Genomic DNA, 21269 nt, shown 5'->3' on the forward strand with positions numbered 1-21269 from the left:
CTAAATAGTCAACTCCATATGCTTAACTTTTTATTTTTTGCCTATTTATTTAAAAGAATGTTTTGCATATTCTAAGAGCAAAAAGATGACTCTTTTTAAGTTTTTATTTTTATTTGGTAAAATACACATAAAACTTACCATTGTAACCATTCTTAAACGTATGGTTCAGTATCATTAGGTATATTCACACTGTTGTGCAGCCAATCTCCAGAACTTTTTCATCTTGCAAAATGGACACTCTGTATCCGTTAATGGACATTAATGAACCTATTACCCCCTCTCCCTAGCCCCTGAAGCCACCATTTTACTTTGTCTTTCTGTGAATTTGATCATTTTAGATGACTCATAAAAGTGGAATAATCCAGTATTTGTCTTTTTATGACTGAATTATTTCACTTAGCATGATGTTCTTAGGATTCATCATGTTGTAGCATGTGTCAAAGTCTTCTTCCTTCTAAAGGTGGGGTAATAAATATTCCATTGATAATAATATTCCATGATCCAAAAGTGTATTACCACATTTTGTTTATCCATTTATCTATCAATAGGTACCTGAGTTGCTTCACCTTTTGCTATTGTGAATAATGCTATTATTAACATGGATGCAAGTATCTCTTCAAGACTGTCCTTTCAGTTCTTTTGGATGTATACCCAGGGGTGGAATTGCTTGATCATATGGTAATTCTATTTTTAATTTTTTGAGGAGCCACCATATTGATTTTCTTAGTGGCTATGCAATTTTACATCCCCACTAACTGTGCACAAGAGCTCCAATTTCTCTACATCCTTACCAAAACCTGTTATTTTGTGTTTTCAAGAGTAGCCATCTAATGGGTGTAAGGTGACATTTCACTGTGCTTTTGATTTGCATTTCCCTAACATTAGTAATATTGGGCATCTTTTCATATACTTCTTGGCCATTTAAAAAAATTTCTTCTTTGAAGAAATGTCTGGTCAAATATTTTCCCTGTTTTTTAACTGGGCTGTTTGGTTTTGTTGTTGTTAAGTTGTGGGAGTTCTCTATTCTGGATGTCAATCCCTTATCAGATGCATGATTTAAGAATCTTTCTGCCATTGGGATCCCTGGGTGGCGCAGCGGTTTGGTGCCTGCCTTTGGCCCGGGGCGCGATCCTGGAGACCCTGGATCGAATCCCACGTTGGGCTCCCGGTGCATGGAGCCTGCTTCTCCCTCTGCCTGTGTCTCTGCCTCTCTCTCTGTGTGACTATCATAAATAAATTAAAAAAAAAAAAAAAAAAAAGAATCTTTCTGCCATTATCTGCATTGCCTTTTTACTCTGTTGATTGTATCGTTTGAACAGAAGTTTTTAATTTTGGTATAGTTCAACTTTTCTATTCTTATTTTTGTTGCCTATGCTTTTGGCATTGTATCCATGAAATCATTGGCAAATCCAACATCACAAAGCTTTTCCCCTATGTTTTCTTCTAAGAGTTTTATGGTTTTAGGTCTTTGATGTTTAGATCTTTTTTTTTTTTTTTTTTTAAGATTTCATTTATTTATTCATGAGAGACACAGAGAGAGAGAGGCAGAGACACAGGCAGAGGGAGAAGCAGGCCCCATTGCAGAGAGCCCAATGTGGGACTCGATCCCCAGTCTCCAGGATCATGCCCTGGACCGAAGGCAGTGCTAAACTGCTCAGCCACCAGGGATCCCCTGATGTTTAGATCTTTGATGCATTTTTAATTTTTGTAAATGTTGTAATTTACAACATTTATACCTTTATTCTTTTCCATATGGATATCCAGTTTTCCTAGCACCATTTGTTGAAAAGATAGTTCTTTCCCCCATTGAATGGTCTTGACACTCTTGGAAAAAAATCAGCTGACCATATATACATGGAGATTTATTTCTATTCTATTCCATTGGTCTATGTGTCTGCCTTTATTCCTCGACCACAGTGTTTTGATTACTATAGATTTGTAATAAATTTTGAAATCAGAAAGTGTGAGACCTCTAACTTTGTTCTTTTTTATGATTGTTTTCACTGTTTAGGGTTGTTTGAGATTCCACATGGATTTTAGGATGGAGTTTTCTATTTCTGTAAAAAATGCTGTTGGGATTATTGGTAGATCACTTTGGGTAATAGTGATGTCATTACAATAGCAACTCTTCTGTTCCATAAGCATGAGGTATCTTTCCATTTATGTGGGTCATCTTTCATGCATCAAGGTTTTGTAGTTTTCAATGTAACAGTCTTTCTTTGCCTTAGTTAAGTTTACCCTTAAGTATTTTGTTTTTCTTGATGCTATTTTTTTTAAAGATTTTTATTTATTCATGATAGACACAGAGAGAGAGAAGCAGAGACATAGGCAGAGGGAGAAGCAGGCTCCATGCAGGAGGCCCGATGTGGGACTCGATCTGGAACTCCGGGGTCACACCCTGAGCCAAAGGCAGATGCTTAACCGCTGAGTCACTCAGGTGTCCCACTGTGTTTCTTGATGCTACTGTAACTGAAATCATTTTCTTAATTTCCTTTTTAGATTATTCATTGTGAGTGATTTCTGTTTATTGATTTTGTACCCTACAATTTTACTGATTTATCAGTTTGGAGGGTGTGTGTGTGTGTGTGTGTGTGTGTGTAATGTTCAGGATTTTCTACATTTAAGATCATGTTATCTGCAAACATAATTTCATGTCTTCCCTTTCCATTTGGATACCTTTTATTTCTTTTTCTTGCTTTACTGATCTAAGTAAGATTTGTAATAGAAGAGGACTTGAACAGAAGTAGTGGCAAAAGCAGCATCCCAGCCTTATTCTTGATCTTAGAAGAAAAGCTTTATTAACTTTTTCATTATCAAGTATGATATAACCTGTGGTGTAAGTGCAATATGATGTGTAGCACATGTAGTATGATGTCAATTTTTGTGTATGGCCTTTATCATATGAAGGTAGTTCCTTTCTATTCTAATTTGTTTTGTGATTATATAATAAAAGAGTGTTGAATTTTGTCAAATGTATCATATGCATCAACTGAATGATCATTTTCTCTCATTGTTTTGTTAATATACAGGGTATTATGTTGATCGATTTTTTTTTTTTTTTTTGCAGGCTCCATGCACCGGGAGCCTGATGTGGGATTCAATCCCGGGTCTCCAGGATCGCACCCTGGGCCAAAGGCAGGCGCCAAACCGCTGCGCCACCCGGGGATCCCTGGGTTGATCGATTTTTGTATGCTGAGCCATCCTTGCATTCAGGAATAAATCCCAGTGGGTTATGGCGTATAATTCTTTGATTATACTGCTGAATTCCTTTGATATACTGCTGAATGCTGGTGTTCTGTTGAAGATTTTTGCTTCAGTTTTTGTAAGGGATATTGGTCCATAGTTATATTTTATGGCTTTGGTATCAGGGTGATTTCAGCCTTGTAGAATGAGTTAGTAAGTGTTCCTTTCTTGTTGATTTTTGGGGGCAGTTTGAAGACTGATGTTAAGTCCTCTTTGAGTATTTGTCAGGATTCACCAGTGAAACCCTCTGGTCCTGGGCCTTCCTGGGAGGGTTTGGATTACTGATTCAATCTCCCTGCTAGTTTTAGGTCTGTTCAAGTTTTGTTTCTTCATGGGTCAGTTTTGGTAGATTGTGTGTTTTTAGGAGTTTGTTCATCTCATCTAGGTTATGTAATTTGTTGGTGTGTAATTATTTGTGGTATTCTCTTATAATCTTTTTATTTTAAAATATTATATGGAGGGATGACTGAGTGGCTCACTGGTTGAACGTCTGCCTTCGGCTCAAGTCATGATCCCGGGGTCCTGGGAATCTAGTCCCATGTCAGGCTCCCTGCAGGGAGCCTGCTTCTCCCTCTGTGTATGTCTCTGCCTCTTTTTCTATCTCTATCATGAATAAATAAGTAAAATCTTAAAAATAAAATACAGAGAAAAGGCATACTGAACATGAGAGTGGGGTGGTTTTTATTTTCATTTTTTTACATTTTTCAAGTTTATTTTTAAGCAAGTGAATTTGTAAAATTAAGGTAGCTAAACATGTTCCTTTGTTTTTCTTCTTTTTCTTTTTTGTTTTTGGTTTCACTGAGTATAATTGACAAATTTGTAAGCTATTTGATGTGTATGTCGTGATGATTGGATATATAAATACGTTATTAAAGGCTTCCTACCATCTAGTTAATGAACACATCCCTGATGTCATATTCTTATCTTTCATGAGTGTGTTTGTGTGTGTACGTGAGTCTGTGTTTAGTGTTTGGGTTTGTTGTTTTTTGGCTTGGTTGGACTTTGTGTTTTCATGGATTCATATGTAATCTGTTACACTCATCAGTCCACAGATCCACAGATATCCTGAGACAGTAAAAATACTCCCCACAGGCAGCGTGCAAAGGACTGCTAGGGACAGCTGAAGTCATCTTAAGGCACACAGCATATCAGGGCCTTGGTGGAAAATACATTTCAACCTCTCAGCAGTCCTTGTTCCCCAAGGCACATGGCTTGGAGCTTCTACTTATGGTGGGGTGACACCCAACTGAAATAACCCGATTAGCCTGGACTTCACTGGGCAGTCCAGGGCTCCCAGTGAGCCATGTTTGCTCCCTCCCAGGGAAAGATCCATCATGTGAATGGCAAATCATGACTCCGAAAATCCAGGAATTTCACCATGAAGTTTCCGTAAGGAGTTACAGAGCTAGGTTAACTTTTTTAAAGATCTTGAGTTAAGGAGGCCAGGCATCTTGTTTAACCAAGCTGTCAGCTATTCCTGGCTGTAAAAGAGTGTCTGCGATACAAGAGATGGTGAGTGGGCAACAGAGTGTACAGCTGACATCTGTGGATGGATGATGTCCAGCCCCTCCAGGATGTGGACAGCCTGGCCGAGCACGTGAGCCCGAACTTCAGCGCGCCTGGGAACATTTGCACAGTCAGCACGGCAGGCCAGGTGCTCCTCCTTCCCGCGCTGCAAGGCTGACCTCGAACATGTAGGAGACTGGGGGAAACAGCAGCCTACCAGGAGGGAACCATAAAATGCCAGGAATAGACACATCCACACTTTTCTGAGCTGGTTTTCTGGACAGAAAGCTTTGATTCCGGCTGTAGGCTGCCAAGCCAGCTGGAGACCTCCTCTCTTGAGGGCAGTTCCTGACTATTTGGTGGGGGCCGCTCTGCTCTTTGTTCCTCAGGGAATTCCTGTTAGGTGGAAGTTTCGTCCTGGGATGTATTGTCCACATCCCTGGTCTTCCCTCTGTCATCAACTTCTTGTCATTTTCTGCTGCTTTGGAAGGACTGGCCTGTTTGCTTTCTGCTCCCTCACTATGTGCAGGCATGCTGCCCTGCCCTGTCCTGTCCGCCCTGGCTTTCTTGAAATCTCCATGGGGGCCTCGTCGTTTATGATCACTCCTTCTCATCATCGGTGCTGTGGGCACCAGTTCATGTGCTGTGGGCAGTTTTATGCTGACTGGGTGCTTCTGTCCAGGGTCCATGGCTCAGACACCCTCACCTGTCACAGAGAGACTTTGATGTGGACCAGACACTGGGACCACTTGCAGACTGTGCTGTCATTGACAGGCTTGGCCTCAGAGGTCTTGTTGGGGAGCAGCCTTGCAGGTGTTCAGGACAGTAATGGGGTCTGCGTGGGATGCCGACCCCTACCAGGAGCCACAATGGCTAAGGAGGGCTAATCCTACCTTCCCCTCCTGCAACAAGGACCGGTCAGGACTTTCAGGTCACCCACCGCCTGTTTTCCCAGTGGGGCAGGTAAGGTCCCACAGGGCAGCTGTGGTGAGCCCAGTGGCAGCCACATGGCAGTGTGGACGAATGTGGGTGCATCGTGCATCCCTGTGGGTGTGTGTGTAACCCTGTGTGGCCGCCACATGTGCCTGCAGGTGAGTTTTAGGAGGTCCCCAAACAGTACACATGCCTTCTGCAGTATTCCTACCTCCTTGGGGCAGGGGCAGGACACACAGACAAGTCCCCCTCTTGGGACTTGGTATGTGTGTGTGTGGGGGGGTGGGGAGCAGAGGGGAAGCTGCACAGCCTAGTCTGTGCTGGGTGGGGGTGGGGCGGAGCCCCCTGCCCTTTCCCACTGAGTCATTTGCATATAAAAGGGGGGGAGTTTGTTACTGGCTGGAGGTTGGTGGTGTCTGAACCTGTTGCCATGGGCACTCCTGAGCTTCAAGAGCAGCTGAGCTGGCTCCCAGCCTGGAGAGGGGGTTAAGGAGCAGCAAGGCTGGTTGTCCAGCTAAGCCTCTGGGAGGGAAACGATGTTCCTGGGGGCCTGGGAGAAGCCTGAGCTGGCCATGGTCACCTGCTCGTTGACCCTCTGCAAAAGCATACTGGAGAGGCCCCCGCCCTTGGATGCTGTGGGCCTGGGGCAAGGCTGGAAGGGCCTGGAACCTCCCTTCCTGGGGCATGCTCTGCTCTCACCTCTGACACATCCGGAATCAGATGGCCACAGCCACCCTACCTCTGCCTGCGGCAGCCAGAGAGCCTTCCTGCCACCTGTGGTGCTGGTTGGCCCCGTCCCGGGTGCTGGCTGGGCTGTGGGTGCTGTGCCGGCAGAGCCCAGTGGAGTCTCCCGGCCTGAGTCCCCAGTGTGGTTCCCGAGGAGGGAGGGAACCCATGGCCAATTTCTACACACATCATCTCTTTCCCAGGGAACCTCCTCCTGGAGGCTGAGGACAATCCTGCTGAACCCCAGGCCCCATCTCCCGGGGTGGCAAGAACCTGGGCTGGGCTCTGTTGGGAGCCCCCTTGGCTATAGGCCGCACCACCTCCTCCCTCCCGGGACTTAGAGAAAAGTGACCTGGTGTTGCTGCTGAGGGTCCAATGCAGGCGCACTGGGGCCTGCCAGTGGCTGGCCGTGTGACCGCAGAGCAGGGAGGGTGAGTGAGGTGTGAGGGGCGCTGCCGTGTCACTGTTGGTCCCTTGGCAGCCTCCCCGGGACCTGCGCAGATCTGCCCACAATGGGACTGGTCTCTCCCGGGGCCAGGCCTGCCTCGTGCCGCTGCCCGGGCCGTGGCCTCCACCCCTGTGGCTTAGTTAGCAAAGCTGCTGTGGGTCAGACTGAGGTTGCTTGGGGAGGGCTTGTCCGGGCGGGGCGCCCAGCAGGCAGGGGCACTGCCAAGTGCCTGGTCAGCAGCCGGCAGGGTGGCGGGGACCCACGGGCTGGGGGTGGGGAGGGGCTCCAGGGCTGGGAGCCCGGCAGGGTGAGCCTCCCTGTGTGTGGAGCTGGGGCCCTGACAGGGCAGCCTTGCTGGGGGGTGGGGGAGAGTGCTCGGTGCCGGTTCGTCCCCAGGCCTGCACTGCCCTCAGGGTCTCATTTCCCTTCCCCTGCAGCCAGCCACACCACAGCCCTTTCCCTCTTATCCAGATCTGTGCTGAGGTCGCTGCCCCCGGCCTTCCCCCCCACCTGCTCCCCCGGCCACACCGCTGGGGAAGCTGCATTCTCCTCTGGGCAGGCCGGCAGAGACAGGACCCCCTGTAGCAGGGGAAACCAGGCCACAGAAGCAAGGGGCGTGAGCTGGGGTAGGCCTGGATGCCGTGTGTGGCCCCTCAGCAGACCTGGTGCCAGACTTGCTGTCATCCAACCTGTCTGCCTACCAAGGACTTCCTGTGCCCAGTTCCCATCAGGTAGCAGTTTTCCCCACTGCCAGTGCCTTTTCCTCTTACCGAGGCAAAGCATGTTCCTTGTCAAAATGATGGGAAAGACATGGAAAATCCCCCAGACTTCAGCAGACAGCTGTGGGGCTCATCCCAGGGACCCTTCTGTGGGCAGCTGGGGCAGGTGGCACTGGGGGGTGGGGGGCGGTCCCTGCTGCTAATCACCAGGCTCTCCCACCCTAGCTTCCTTGGCTCTGCAATCCAAGAGGGGGATGGCTGGGTTGAGGGGCCCTTCCTCACCCCCCAGAGGCTTACTGGCCACAGGCTCCTAGGGGCTGCACCTCCACTGCCCCTCAAAGGGGCTTTGTGCCACCACAAAGAGGCTCTGTCCCTCACAGAGAAGCCTGGGTGTTGCCATGGTGACAGAGGGGGCCAGGAAGAAGGGGGTCCACCGTCTTGGTGGGGGGAAAGGGCGTTTCTGGTGTACACAGGCCAGTAGCCAGTGCGGGTGACTGTTACACTGGCCTTGCTGCAGCCCTTGGCCTGGCTAGACAGCTGCCCCAGCTCTGCTTTAGGGAGGCTGTCAGGAGCTGTCATGCAGCCCTTGGTCCCTTGGTAGGGGTTGAGCTCCCAGGCTCTAGTGCCAATCAGATCTGTCTGCTTCCGGTCCCAGCCTGGCTTTGAGCCTCAGCCCCCTCCTCGGGAATGCCTCAGTCCCTGTGCTCACCCCAGAGCGTGGCAGGGTGGGGCTCTGAGCCTGGGCCCTCATAACTACCCCAGCGTGCTGCTCTGCTGTCCTTCAGATGGGGTGGGGGGAGGGGGAATGTGAGCCTCTGCTGGAAGGGGAGCCACTCAGGGTACCTTGGTGGCACTAGTGTTGGAAGTAGCCAGCCACTGACCCCACACAGTGGGGTACTGTCGGGCTTGACCCCTCTCTTGTCCCCAGTTTCCAGTCTCACGACCAGGGTGGAATGAGTGGGCTGCTAGTGCAAGCAAATAGGGCACTGTGACTGCCAGCTCTCACCCTTCCCATCTGGAGCCCCATGGCTCCCCAGCCCTGGGGCCTTGGGCCTTTGGGTACCCCTGGACTGGTTGCTACAGGGATGTTCGAGGAGGTGGATCCTCACTGCCCATACCCCACACTTGGAGCCTGTAGGGTATTGCCCTTGGGCTGTGGCTGCAGCCGGAATCTGGGTCAGGTGCAGGAGGGACAGCAAGGGGGCTGCCCTGAATCCCAGCCTGGGGCCAGGGGGAGAGCTGTCCATCCCCATGCCATGAGTTCTGATAGCAGTTCTCAGGGAGCCCAGGAGACTTAGGGAGGGTCACAGTCAGCACAGGGAGCAAGTGTCTGTGACCTGCCCCAACAGAAGTCTCAGGCCACCCGTTTAGGTGCCTCTGGTGGGGACCCCAGAGGCTCAGGCCTCCCACCGAGCTGGGATCTTCCCCCGTCTCTGCCTGTGCTCCTGCCAGAGTGAAGCCTGTCTCTGCCATGTCCAGCCTGCAGTCACTCTCAGACCTCAGGCTTCCTGGCCCCCCACCAGTGTTCCTGCCTTGACGTGACCCTGAGCCTCCTACATCAGTACCGCCATGGGCCCTGTTCCTTCTGGACCTTCTGCCCAGTGGCCCCCCTGTCCTGGGGCTAAGTAGTGCTGCCTTGGACCTGTCCTGCACTTGGCCTAGGGCACCCCATTGGCACCAGTGAAGAGCCCCCCAGACTCTTCTTCCTGAGTATGCAAGTTGTCCTCCATATGATCGTCAGATGGGTGTCTGTGTGGACAATGGGGCCATCTGTCCACCCCCTTCATCCCTAGCATGTTGGCTGATCCCTTGCAACAGGGGTGCCTCCTCTGCTGGAGAAATCCAGTTTCTAAGCTGAATCCAGTTGTGGCTCTGCGGGCTCCCTGAAGGTCCCTGTGCCTCCTCGGCCCGCGAGTGGCACACCCAGGCCCCTGGGGAGCTGAATTCCCAGCCACCTCCTTCAGTTGCCCGCCGGCTGGGGCAGGAGGCTGCTTTTCTGTCTCTTCCTTACCTTCAGTTGGAGCAGAAATTCAGCTCGTCCCTGAACACTGGCGACACTGGTGGGCACAGAAGTGCCACCCGGGTGCCTCGGCTACCTGAGACGCGTCTCCTTGTAGTCTTTTCTTGGGGCGTGGACACACTTGATGGTTTCCACGCTTGTTGTTTGCATCTTCTGTCTCTGGCCACATCCCTTGTTTGTAGCCTTTACTCCCTTGGAGTTGGGGTTCTGGTTTGTCCTTATTGATTTGCAAGCATACTTTCTAGATGAAGGGTGTCACTTTGCTGCTGGATGTTACGAAGACCTGATGCCATGTGTCGATTGTCTTTTGGTTGTCTTTTTATCTTTTTCTCCCACTTTCTATTACGGAAAATTGCAAATGCGCAGAAGTAGAGGGGCTAGAGTGTGCCCCTCACCAGCGTCTGCGGTGAAGTCAAGATCTAGAAGTAAAGTCACTGCCTGGCTTCCGTTGAAACGCTCACTGTGTACGTAACTATAAATGGTGTCATTTTAAAAGCCAAAACCAAAACACCATAACAACAGTCCATGACGCTGTTTTGGGGGGATGTACAGAAATGCTTCGTCCTCACAAAATTGAGCTGGTCTGTCTTTCCTTGGCAGTTTGTCTCACTGCTTTGAGGTTAAGAACAGCCTCCTCCTGCCCAGACACCCCAGGCCCTACGCTGACTTCCGAGCAGCACTGTGGTTCTGGCAGGGATGAACAGACAGGGACTCCGCCCTATGTGAACTCCCCAGCCCAGGCCTCCTGCTCCGGCCTTGGCTCAGTGCCCTTCCTTGTGAGCTGGCCAGAAGCTATCCCTGCAGCTGTGGGTACCATCTGACCACAGGAGGGGTGACAGAGTAAATATGGGCCCCCATGAGGCCTGGTGGGCAGTGCTGGGAGCAGGTTTCCGTGCTGGCAGTGTTGAGGGTGGGGGACGTGATGCCCTCCCAGGCAAAGCGGGCTTTGGACCACTAGGCCAGGGTTCTGCTTCTCCAGATGGCCAGGGGTGGGGGTAGAATTTGGGGTGGGAGGGCTGGCCATTTCAACCAGTGGCCAGTCCTCTCTCCCCTCTTGGGGGACAACTGGCAGTGTGCCGACAGATGGCCAGCGAGGAGTCGGGACTGGAGCCCGGGCCTCCTCCCTGCCTCCCCCTGCCGGCCTGACCCTTAGGAAATTCCTCTAATTCCTCAACCCAGATTGGACTCAGGCCCCATAATTTGATTTTCTGGAGCAGGGTTTGGCTGGACTCCTTGTGAGGAAGAATGTCTGGGTCAGCAGGAAGACGTCAAATGTGGGTTTAGGTTTCGGAGGAAGGATCGGCGTCTCCCCCTAACTCCTCTGATGGTGCCTGTTTTCCGGATGGAAAATGCTCAAGGTCCATGCTGCCTCTGCCCAGCAGTGCTTCAGAGCCTTGACCTTACCCACCTGTCCACCCACTCACCCATCTACCCACACCTACTTGCTCATTCCCCTGCCCACCTGACTCTCCACCCACCTCTCACCACCACCGCCCCCTCACACAACCACCTACTCCCCCTCCTGTCCGCCCGTCCATTCACTGGTTCATTCATTTCCACTTCCATCAGCCTCCTGTCATTCCGTTCCTCCATCCACTCAGCAGTCTGTCTACCTGGGGTCACTCCTGGGATGTGCAGGCTCACTACCTTCATTCCTGCCTGGGACAGGTGAGGCTGGCTCTGCGTTGCACGTTCGTTCCCATCTGCTTGCTAAGTCCACTCCACGAGTGGACAGGCGATTGGGCATGGGGAGAAGCAGCCTGCACCAGGCACTGCAAAGCCAGTGGCCGGGATCTGGGTGAGAGTGAGGTGTCTGCCTGACAGGCCGTGAGGGGCCCCTGCCAGGTGACTGGAAGCTGCAATGACACTGGCCAGAGAGGAGATCAAGGGGCAGCTGAGACCCAAGCAAGCACCCGCTTTCCTGCCTGTCTCAGGCCCTCGTAGTCTGGTGCCCCCTCTCCCCAGAATTGGGCCTCTCCCTGATGCCCCTTTGGGGATGAAGCCTTTAAAGTCTCATGGTTGATCTTAAAAATTCATTACAACTTGCTTTCCATGTCATCACACATTTATTGTTTTCATATAAAAATAGCATTTTTGAGTTAGCATCCGCAAAGAGCTGCCTTCTGGAGCGGTGTGGTCTGGCTCACCTGTACCCACACGTGCTCGGACCCCAGAAGGCCACCATGTCAGGGGAGCAGGCTTAGGTCTTCCCTGCTTCCTAGATATGCCCCTAGCCAGCAGCCCGCCTCTTGCATACCCCAGGGCTGCCGTCAAGGCCACCAAGGTGAGGAGGCTGTGGACTACAGGCCCACAGAGGGGTGCACCCTTGGGCTGGGGCAGAGAACATGGGCCCTAGCCCCAGAGTCTCTGCTCTTTGTGGAGGCTGCAGGGTACTCTTCTTCCAAGCTGGCTGGCATTTGGGGGCGTCTCCTAGGAGACACATAGTTATTTAGCTCCAACTGAGAGAACTGGGCAATGGGAAGGTCATGGTGGGGTTTGGCTACCTTCTCACGGTAGCTGTTGATTTCTGGACCCCTGGCTGGCCCCCAGCCTGGGCAAGTGGGCCCCCTCTGCAGGAGGCTCCTTGGGCCCCAGAGCTGGAACGCACTGGAGGGCCCAGGGCAGGGAAGCTAGTGCTGCCCCTCGTCCCCCACTGTCCTCAAGGTCTGCAGCCTGGGCCTGGTCCTATTAGGAGCAGGGAATAGCAGCCTGAGGTCAGTCAGGAACCCATATCTCAGCACAAGGAAGGAGGAAAGGCACATCCTCGGCATGAGGCCCCCAGATGTCCTGATCACCACCTCCCAGGGCCTTGAGACCCATGCTGCCACCACGGGCTCCAGGGACCTGGCTCCACCCCCTGGTGCACCTTGCCTGCCCTCCAGTGAGGAAGACCCCACCACGCCTACGTGGGGCCACCAGATTCAGTCCATCCATGCGCAAGGCCAGTGTCTAGGTGGCACCAAGGATTGGGCAGTGTGCATCTGGGACCCGTACCCAGGCAGCAGTGGGTGAGCGCAGGAGGCTGTGTTCCCACAGCCGTGGACATGCCATGCTGTTTGTCCTTTATTCCCTGCTGGCCAGAGAAGCCAGCCTCTACCTCACTTTCCTCCTCTCCTCCCCCATGATGGCCACCGCCTCTCCTGGCCTGACAGGCTGATTTTGCTGCCCCTCTGCTAGGTCATATTGACAGTTTTATTTGTGTGACAGGTGCTGGGGAAGTGAGGCTTGGCTCCTGGGACCTGTGCTGGCCTCTTCCCGGAGCCTGGCCTTGGTTCCCCCAGCTTCACAGGGGGCTGGGCTCCATGGTGTCATCTTCATGTACACCCGTGCCCGCCAACCCTGTCCCTGGCTCAGCTGGTACCAGTGGCCAAGCCCAGCACCGACCCCTCCTTTCTAGGGCTCTGTTCTTGCAGCTGCTCCTCCTGGGCCAGTGAGCAGCAGAGCTGGCCCTCCAGGGGTGTTGTCCACTATGCTGTGTCCTGTGTTGTACAGGGCCACGGGGGCCAACAGCGTCAGCCACCACTGGCTGGCATGGGCTGGGCCAGGAGGAGGCCCCGAGCAGTTCTGGGCATCACACCACACCCCGAGTGCCTTAGCAATGTGGCCACATGGGCTGCACCCTGCCTGCTGGCCAGCTGCTATGCACAGGTCTATGCTCCATATCCTTCTCCTGCTTCTTGCTCATGAAGAACAAAAATGGTGGGCAGCCAGGGAGTAAGCAGCGAGGAGAGTGCTGGCTTGTGGTTGCAGCTGCCAAGCCCCTGCTGCCACCACCCACCACCCTGGGGCCCTCAGGGGCAGCACTGGGCAAGGGCCCGGGCAGGCCTGACCCTCCCCACAGACTGGGCCTCAGATGCCTGGGACCCTGCCCTCCACCTTCCCTCCAGATGTGAGGCCCATGGGCCACTTCTGGGTACAGAATCTCAACCAGGCTGCACTCGGTGTTCACTCTGCTGTGTAGGTAGATAGCAGCCTTGTTCCCAGGCAGTGTGGCTGTGAGTGGAGGCCCGACTGCTAGTCTGCAGGCCAGTGTCATCCCCTCACCTGCTTAGGCCTCCCACCCACCTGGCGGCTGTGGAGTGGCTTCTCTCTCCCTGCCCACTGGTGCATCAACTCCACCACATAAGCTGTATGGCTTGCACGCTTTCTCTGGTCCCAGGCATCTGCCTCAGTGAGCTGGGCCTGTGTTGGCCCCATGCTGGGATGAACTGGCATGTGCTGTGGGCAGCAGAGGGCCTGGGACGTCTGAAAGGTGGTTACGCCAGTTCTTCCTACCCTTCCCTTCCCAAAGGGCTCCAGGACGCCCACGGTTAGTGGTTCCGCTGGACCTGGCAGGAAGCAGGGCCTCCCGGCTCAGAGCCCCACACTCCATAGGGAGGGAGCCGGCTGCTTCCGGCTAGCCTTGGATTAATGGCTTTTAATTTAGAATTTAATCAATGCGGCCTCTCTCTGGAGAGCTGGATGCTCTGGTCTGGGAGCGAGTCGTATGATCTGTGGGTGGGGTGGGCATGGGGCCTATGATGGCCTCTTCAAGCCTGTGCCCCGGCCCCACCCTGACCTTGCTCTGCTTTGCCTGCAGCCTGTTGGCATCCTGGTCATGGAGGACTGCAACGTGCACTCGGCTGCCAGCATCCTGGCCTCAGTGAAAGAACAGGAGGCCCGCTTTGAGCGACTGACCCGAGCTCTGGAGCAGGAGCGGCGCCATGTTGCCCTGCAGTTGGAGCGTGCCCAGCAGCCTGGTATGGGCAGTGGTGGTGTGGGCAGTGGGCAGCCCCTGCCAATGGCCTGGCAACAGCTGGTCCTGCAGGTAATACCCCAGTGACTCATCCGGAAGGGTGAAAATGGCCAAGTAGGGAAACAATCCAGGGGCCTTGGTGGACCACAAGCCAGTATTGAAGGCTTATGGCAAGATATCCTGGAACCCCTGAGGAGGGGAGGAAAGTGGGATCCCAAGGGAGCTGGAAGTCTCACTTGAGTGTGCAGGACACCCTGTGATGAATGGGCAGGACACAGCCCAACCCTCAGAATGGCACCCTCCACTCAAGTGAGTCCTCAGAGCTCAGGTAGCTGGGCAAGGTGTGTTCGGGCAGCTGTCACCCCGGTGACACTGAGAGTTTTGCCAGCTGTGGAGTCTCCTTGCTATGGTATCCTCCTTTGTCACATGTGTCAGTGAGTCAGGCCTACGGAAGGCTTGAGCAAGGGCCTGGGCTCTGCCCATAGCTCAGAGGGTGACCTAGAAGCCTCAGTTTCTCCACTGGCCAATACCCTTAAACTGAGCCCAGGCCCCTCTGCTCAGCCCCAGGAGTCTGCTCTCTGGCCAGGCCCTGAGCACTCTAAAGTCAGGAGGAAGGTTGCCTGGACCCCTCCCTCCAGTGTGGATGGGGCACAGGACCACCTGGTTTATGGGGTGGCAGGGGCAGAACAAGAAAACATGGGAGGCCTGGAGTTTGGTGTGATTTTTGAGTTCCTATTACTGACTGAGGACACAGGGCAGAGGATAGAGCTGTCCCAGGATCCAGGAGAAGGAGGGCTCTGGCCCACCCTGCAGGCCTCCCACTGTTACTGCTCCCCCCGCCCCTTAAGGCCTAGGGGGCAGAGGCCTACGGAGTCCCCAGGTTCTGCACAGAGTGACCTTAGAGGGAGCAAGGCATTGGTCTCGGTTGAGACTGACCCTGTTGGGCTAGCTTCACCTAGCCAAGGCATGTGGGGCTCAGAAGCAGTAGCCCACGTCAGGTCGGGGGAGTTGGTGAGTGACCTCTACCCCCAGAGCCTTGATGGTCTCATCTGCCAGTGGGCAATCCACACACACAACCCAGCACACTATACAATCAGAACCGAAGTCGTGTCTCCAGAGGGCCAAGACCTACCAGCAGCCCCCACCACTGGGGAGCTGTCTCTCTAAGCCTCTGGTGCTGAGGTGGGCCACAGAGCCAGTCCACAGGAGGCCAGGACTGAGGCAGCGTAGGCCTAGATGCAAGAGCCACCCCCTAACCCCCTGGATATTAGGCACTCCAGAGGGTGAGGCCTGTGCCCCCAGATGTGGCAGGGAGTGGAACAGCCCGGCTGGGCCACATGCAGACAGTGGCAGTCAATGACCTCGAGGCCATCCTTCAGGCGCCAGGCCCTCTATCTAGCCCTCCCAGGCCCGAAAGGGCTGTAGCCTCCAGCCCAGAGGGCGCCGCTGAGGGTCAGTGCCCCTAGAGAAAGATGTTCCCATAGCCTAGAGCTGCCCTGGCCTCCTGGGGGCCGTGGATTAAAGACCTCTGGCTACCACCTCTCCCCGCCCACTGCCCTCCTGGCCTGCCCTTGGTTTTCTGTCTCTTGGGAGGAGATGGTTTTCTCAGGGTGAGATCGGAAAGAGCATGTTCCCAGGGCTGTGGCTGGACCGGAGGGCTGATGGGGACATTGTGGGAGGCGGGGCCCCATCCGCTAGCCAGGCCTAGCAGCCCGATGCCAAAACTGCTTCCCAGATTGGTCTCAGCAGGAGATGCCTGGTGTCCTACCTGCTGAGCCCCAGGGCTGCCTGGAGCTGGTCCTTGGGGTCAGAGCTGGGGTCTGTGAAGCTCAGGGCCAGTAGCAAGGCAGGTTGCCGGGGCTGAAGGGTCAAGAGGCCAGGAGCTAGTGTTGTGCTCCTTGTCCTGGCCACATGCCTTTAATCCTTCAGCAGGAAGAGCTCTCTGTTCCAGCACCTGACTGGAGTAGAGCCAACCCTCAAGCAGTGTGTGTTTGTGTGTGTGGAAGGGCAGTTGGGACACCTTTAGGGACCTCGTCAGCCCCGGGTTAGGCCAAGGTGGGTTTGTGCCTGGGGCACTAGCAGCAGGTGAAATCTGGGAGAAGGCAGAAGCAGCTGAAACGTAAGTCCCTCAGGGCCGCAGTCTAGTCCTCCTGCTGCTGCTTCTGTCCCAGATGGCTCCCTGTGGGGCTGCTATGGATGGAAGATACAGGGGCCAGTGGTCAGGGTGCAGGTGGGGAAATGGAGGCTCAGTGTGCAGGTGGAGAAATGGAGGCTCGGAGGGACATGCAGTGGATAGATACCCAGAGTGCTTGAGCATTCGGGGGGCATGGCTTAGGTACATGGCATGTCCAGGAAGAAGGATTTTCTGAGTGGGGTCTGAGGCAAAGCAGGAGGGGGGCAGGAAGCCCAGGCCCTGCCCTCCTTTCTTGCCAGACCCATGGAACCTCCTTGCACTGGCCCTTGCCCTTATTCATCTTAGAGCCTAGTTACCTTATTGGTGATACAAGAGCCATTGGCTTACCTTTATGGGGTATGACCCAAGAGGGCCCCAGTCCAGCACAGCCCAGCCTTTCTGGGTCTGTGTTTGTATCCAGCAGAGCCAGACTCCCCAGGGTGTGGCTGTACCTTCATGCCAGGCTAGGGTGCCACCCTGGTTTGGAGAAGTCCTGATGAACCAGCTGCTCCGATACCACCACCACCCCACCCGAACCCACCACTTTGCAGTGGATCAAAAGCATGGAAGAGAGAGGGCCTGAGGCCCGCTTGGCCTTAGGAGTTTTCACCCAGGGTCATCCAACTGCTGAGCCCTCCCCATGCACCATTTGATCTGCTCTGACACCCCTCAGAGGGTGGGGGAAACCCTGGACTTCTGGGTCTTGATGGGGAGAACCCAAGACAAAGTAGATCAATGCCAGGTCCATCTGGCAGGCCCCTACTGAGCTCAGTGGAGACACTTGGGGGGCCCTGCTGGGGTCTGGGCAAGGGCCTGGGGCGGTCAGACCTGGGAGACCTGAGAGACCTTGCCGCGCTGACATCGCTGTAACACTGATCAGCGGTGGGGGGGGGGGGGGCACTTACCGAGTCGGGATGAGCAGCCTACCCAAGAGGACAGGACGGCCGCCCTGGCCCGCTCGGCCAGAACTCAGTTTCCCTAGCTGTGCAGGGGGAGGGGCCTGTGAGCTCTGTTCCTGGAGGCTAAACGAGGCCTGGGCAGCGCCCAGCGGGAAGATGTCACCCCCGCAGGGGACACGGAGGGACGGGGGTTAGGGGCGACCCCGGCCCCGCCCGGCCGTCGAGCTGCACCCCGCGCAGGTGGGGGGCGGGACCTCGCCCGGCCCCGCCCCCGGCCCGCGCCCCGCCCGCCCCGCCCGCCCCGCCTGGGCGCGGCCCCGCTCCATTGGCTGCTCGCCGTGGCCGCCGCCAGATCCGCCCCCGCGGGGAGCGAGTCCGCCGAGCCCGAGCCCGCACGGCCGAGGCGCCGGAGCCGAGCCCGGGTCAGCCGCCGCCGCCGCCGCCGCCGCCGCCCCTACCGGCCCGCGCCCCCCGAGCCCGGCCCGATGCCGGCCGAACTCAGACAGGTCGGAGGAACTTGGTGCCGGGCGCGGGGGCGCCGTCCCGGGGGCGCGGCGGCGGGGGGCGGGGGGCGGGGCGCCGGCCTTCCCGGAGGACCCGCTTTTGTTCCGTGGAGCCGCCGGCCGGAGGCGGCTATTGTCTGCGCTCCGGGCCGGCGCGTTCGGCCCCGGGGCGGGCGGGGCGGCGGAGTGAGCGCGCCGCCCGGGGGGTGTGCAAGGCGCGGGGCGGGGCGGCGGGGTCTCTGGGGACCGGGCGCGGGCGCCCCGGGGCGGTGCGGTTCCACGCCGGGAGGCGAGGCCGGGACCGGGGGGAGGGCACCCCAGGGCATCGCCCGGGACAGGTGCCTGGTCGGGCCTTCCTGAGCAGCCCCTCTGTGCAGGAGGGATGCCGAGTCCCGAGGGGGCAGCGGGGTTGGGCCTCCGGCTCCCCGGAGCCTGGGGGGGCTCTCCTCCCCTCCACACTCCAAGCGCGGGCTCCGACTCTGGGGACCTGCGAAGAAGCTTCCGGAGCTTTAATGGGAGCCCTGTGTGCCCGGCGGCGCACGTGAGGGGAGGGGTGGAGGAGGGCCCTGCCCACGTGCGGAGGCAGGAGGGGTCTCCGAGGAGAGCCCCGGCAGTCAGCCTCCTTGTGCGGGGAGGGGAGGAGCCGGAGCGAGGCCTGCGGGCAGCCAGCACCTCGTGCTCAGAGGGCTTAGGGTCCAGTAACAGTCAGGGACACTGAGGCAGACTGGAGAAGCAACTGCCCCAGGCCCCTTGTGATTATTGGGGTCCAGGTCACCCCTCCCCTACCCCTAGGAGCTGGGTTTCTGTCTGCTGTCCATCTCTGGTACTGCCCGGAGGCTCAGGCCACTGACTGCCCCAGAGAGGGAGGGGTCAGCTGCAGGGAGTTGGGGCCTCTGTGTAGCTGATGGATGCTGGCTGGGCTTGGAGAAACTCGGGTGGGTGACAGCCAGCTCTGCTGTCCCCTGCAACCTTGCTTCACCAGTCTCCTGCGCTTGCACTGCCTGTAGGTCTCTTGACCACTCCGTGTGGACTGCAAGCCCTGGCAGGTGGATCGCTGCTCTGGAGGGGTGCGCTCGCATCTGCCTGGGCTGGATAGAGGCTGTGGGCATCAAGAGAGGTGCATCTGTGGTGGCCGAGGGCTTGCTCTCTGGTGAGAGATGCCAGCCTGGATTGTCCTGGACTCTATCTGGGACAGCTGTGCTGGGAGGGGACACGTTTGTTCCCTCACCCCTCCATTCATTCTTTCAGTGCCCGCTGTCTTGTGTCCGCTATGGGTCAGGACTGGGGATCGTGGGAGCCAGGTGTGGGATCCCACCATAACCCATTCCCTATCTGTGAGGCGGGACCATGGACAGGGTGGGGTACCTGTCTTGAGGTTTGTTCTCCATGGTACACACCACGGGTGCTCATCGTTCAAGTGCAGTGGGTGAGATAGAGCCATGCGTCTGGGACTCCAGTCCAGCCCCCCTCCCTCATTGTGACTTGGCTTGTTTCCCTGTCCCCTCCCTCTACCGTTCGCCCACATACCTCCTAGGTTGCTGTGGTCTTTTGCCTAGGTGGCGGCCCCTTTGTCTGTTGGCTCACATCTTGTGTTCTACTCCCCACGGCTGGCACTCTCCTACTTGTTCTATGGCCTTGATATGCTGGGTGCTTTCTGTTTCCTCATGAGGAAGCTGAGCCCCAGGTGTGTGACAGGGCCAAGGGCCCTCCCACTGTGCCCAGCTCTGTGCCTCTGGGGACCCTCTTAAGAGCAGTGGTGGCTGGCTGGGTTTATCTCTCTTTAGTTTATCTAAACTGGCCACTCTGGCCCCTGGCTCAGAGTCTTGGGCCAGGCCCCGCCCCCAAGTTCAAGGCAACTCATGGGAAACCCCAGGTCTGGACAGCAGCCCCACTCTGGGCAGGCCTGTAGACCCTGGATTGGGTAGACCATGGATGGGAGTGTCAGGGAACAGTTTGGGCCATGGCGGTAGGTGATGGGAGGCAGCTTGGTGGTCCCAGGAAGAGAGACAAGAATGAAGCTAGGGCTGGGGAAGGGTGACAAGAGACAGTTGACAGAATTTGGCAAGATTTGGGATATAAAGGACTAGGGGTTGTGTGTCCATACTGGTGTTCATGTCTGGGGTGCATGGGGGAGTCTGAGCCTCAGGGCCAGGAGTCTCTGGGCTGTGCCACCCTGGGTGGATGGACATGCAGCTCTAGAGCAGGCTCTTGAGTTCAGATGAGGATGCAGGCACCCTGGTCAGCTGCCTTTACTGAGTGCTGTGTGCTGGTCACCAGTCCATAGTCCCACCTCAACACCCCATGGATTCTGCAGAGGCCTAAAGCACGGGTTGACCTTGGGCCTTTCCCTGATTCCCCAGTCTGCCACCAGCACTGAGGCCCCCAGAGTGGGTGGTTGGCTGAGAGTCTGGACACAGGGGTAGAAGACAGAAGGAGATGATGGGGGTGGGTTAGCAAGTGCAAGTCCCTCTGGGGGCAGCAGGCACTGTGCACTGGGGGCTGTTAGGACAGCATGCAGATGGACGTGCTTGGGCCTGTGGGCCAGGCTGGGTGCTCACACATGCGTGTCTGTGTGCATCTGTCCCTGTTGGGTCTATGCACGCACGTCCAGGTCCTTATCTGTATGTGTGCCCAGGCGTGTGTTAACGGGGGCCGGGCCTTCCTGTGATCACCGGCTGACTCACGCTCCCGCCTGCCCGCCCGCCTGGGTGAAGTCATCGCCTGTTTTTAGCTCCCTGAGGTCATTTGCCAGTGGGGGCTCTCGGGGCCTCAGGATCCCACTACCAGGCTGTCTGGGCTGGGTATTAGTGGGCGATGCTGCAGGGTTGCCAGGCTTTGCTGGAGGGGCCCTGGCTCCTCTGGACCCCCATTCCTTCGTCCCCCCTACTGCACTGTGGCAGACTGTCATCACAGGCTAGAGTGAGAATAAAGTGAACCTCAGAGTGTCATTGAGGTCTGAGGTGTGCTTACTCCTCTCCTCCTTCCTCACCCCGCCCCCCAGCCAAGGAGCTGGAGGCTCTTCTCTGAGAGCACTGATGTATGCTGGTCTACTCGAGGGGCAGATCCTCCTGGATGCTCCGGTCCCCTCTTGGGTCCACTCTTGTCTGTCTTGCCCCTTGCCCCTCCCCTTCACCTGCAGCCCCTGGGGTGTGGCCTGAAGCCCGCCAAGGCCCAGCAGCAGAGAGAGAGCTCAGCGCCTGCCACGGTTTGCTCCCACAGTTGCCAAATACAAAACTCCCTGAGCTTTCGGCTCCAGAACTGTCCCGGCCTCCAGGGCCCTCAGAGAAGAGCCTGGTAGCATGTCCCTATTCAGGGTCTGCGTTAACTTCACTTTCTCAGGGAACGTCATGCCTCCTACCTGGCC

General features: G+C 55.9%; 1 protein-coding gene across 8 annotated transcripts in view; it reads left to right on the plus strand.

Annotated features, from left to right (window-relative positions):
• The window catches only part of ARVCF (ARVCF delta catenin family member), a 54709-nt gene that overhangs the window by 19513 nt on the left and 13927 nt on the right, over window positions 1–21269 (plus strand). For 4 of the 8 annotated variants that reach the window (XM_025474824.3, XM_049101870.1, XM_025474823.3 and 1 more), the window contains one exon: window positions 14175–14402. The exons of 2 other annotated variants lie outside the window; for them this stretch is intronic. In XM_025474824.3, coding sequence (XP_025330609.1) covers window positions 14193–14402 — 210 coding nt within the window. In that variant the 5' untranslated portion in view covers window positions 14175–14192. Of the gene's footprint in view, window positions 1–14174; window positions 14403–17755; window positions 17909–21269 lie in introns of those variants that run through there. 2 more of the 8 variants (XM_025474828.3, XM_025474830.3) reach the window with 1 other exon arrangement.

Source organism: Canis lupus, chromosome 26, assembly GCF_003254725.2.
Source record: "Canis lupus dingo isolate Sandy chromosome 26, ASM325472v2, whole genome shotgun sequence".
Taxonomy (NCBI): domain Eukaryota; kingdom Metazoa; phylum Chordata; class Mammalia; order Carnivora; family Canidae; genus Canis; species Canis lupus.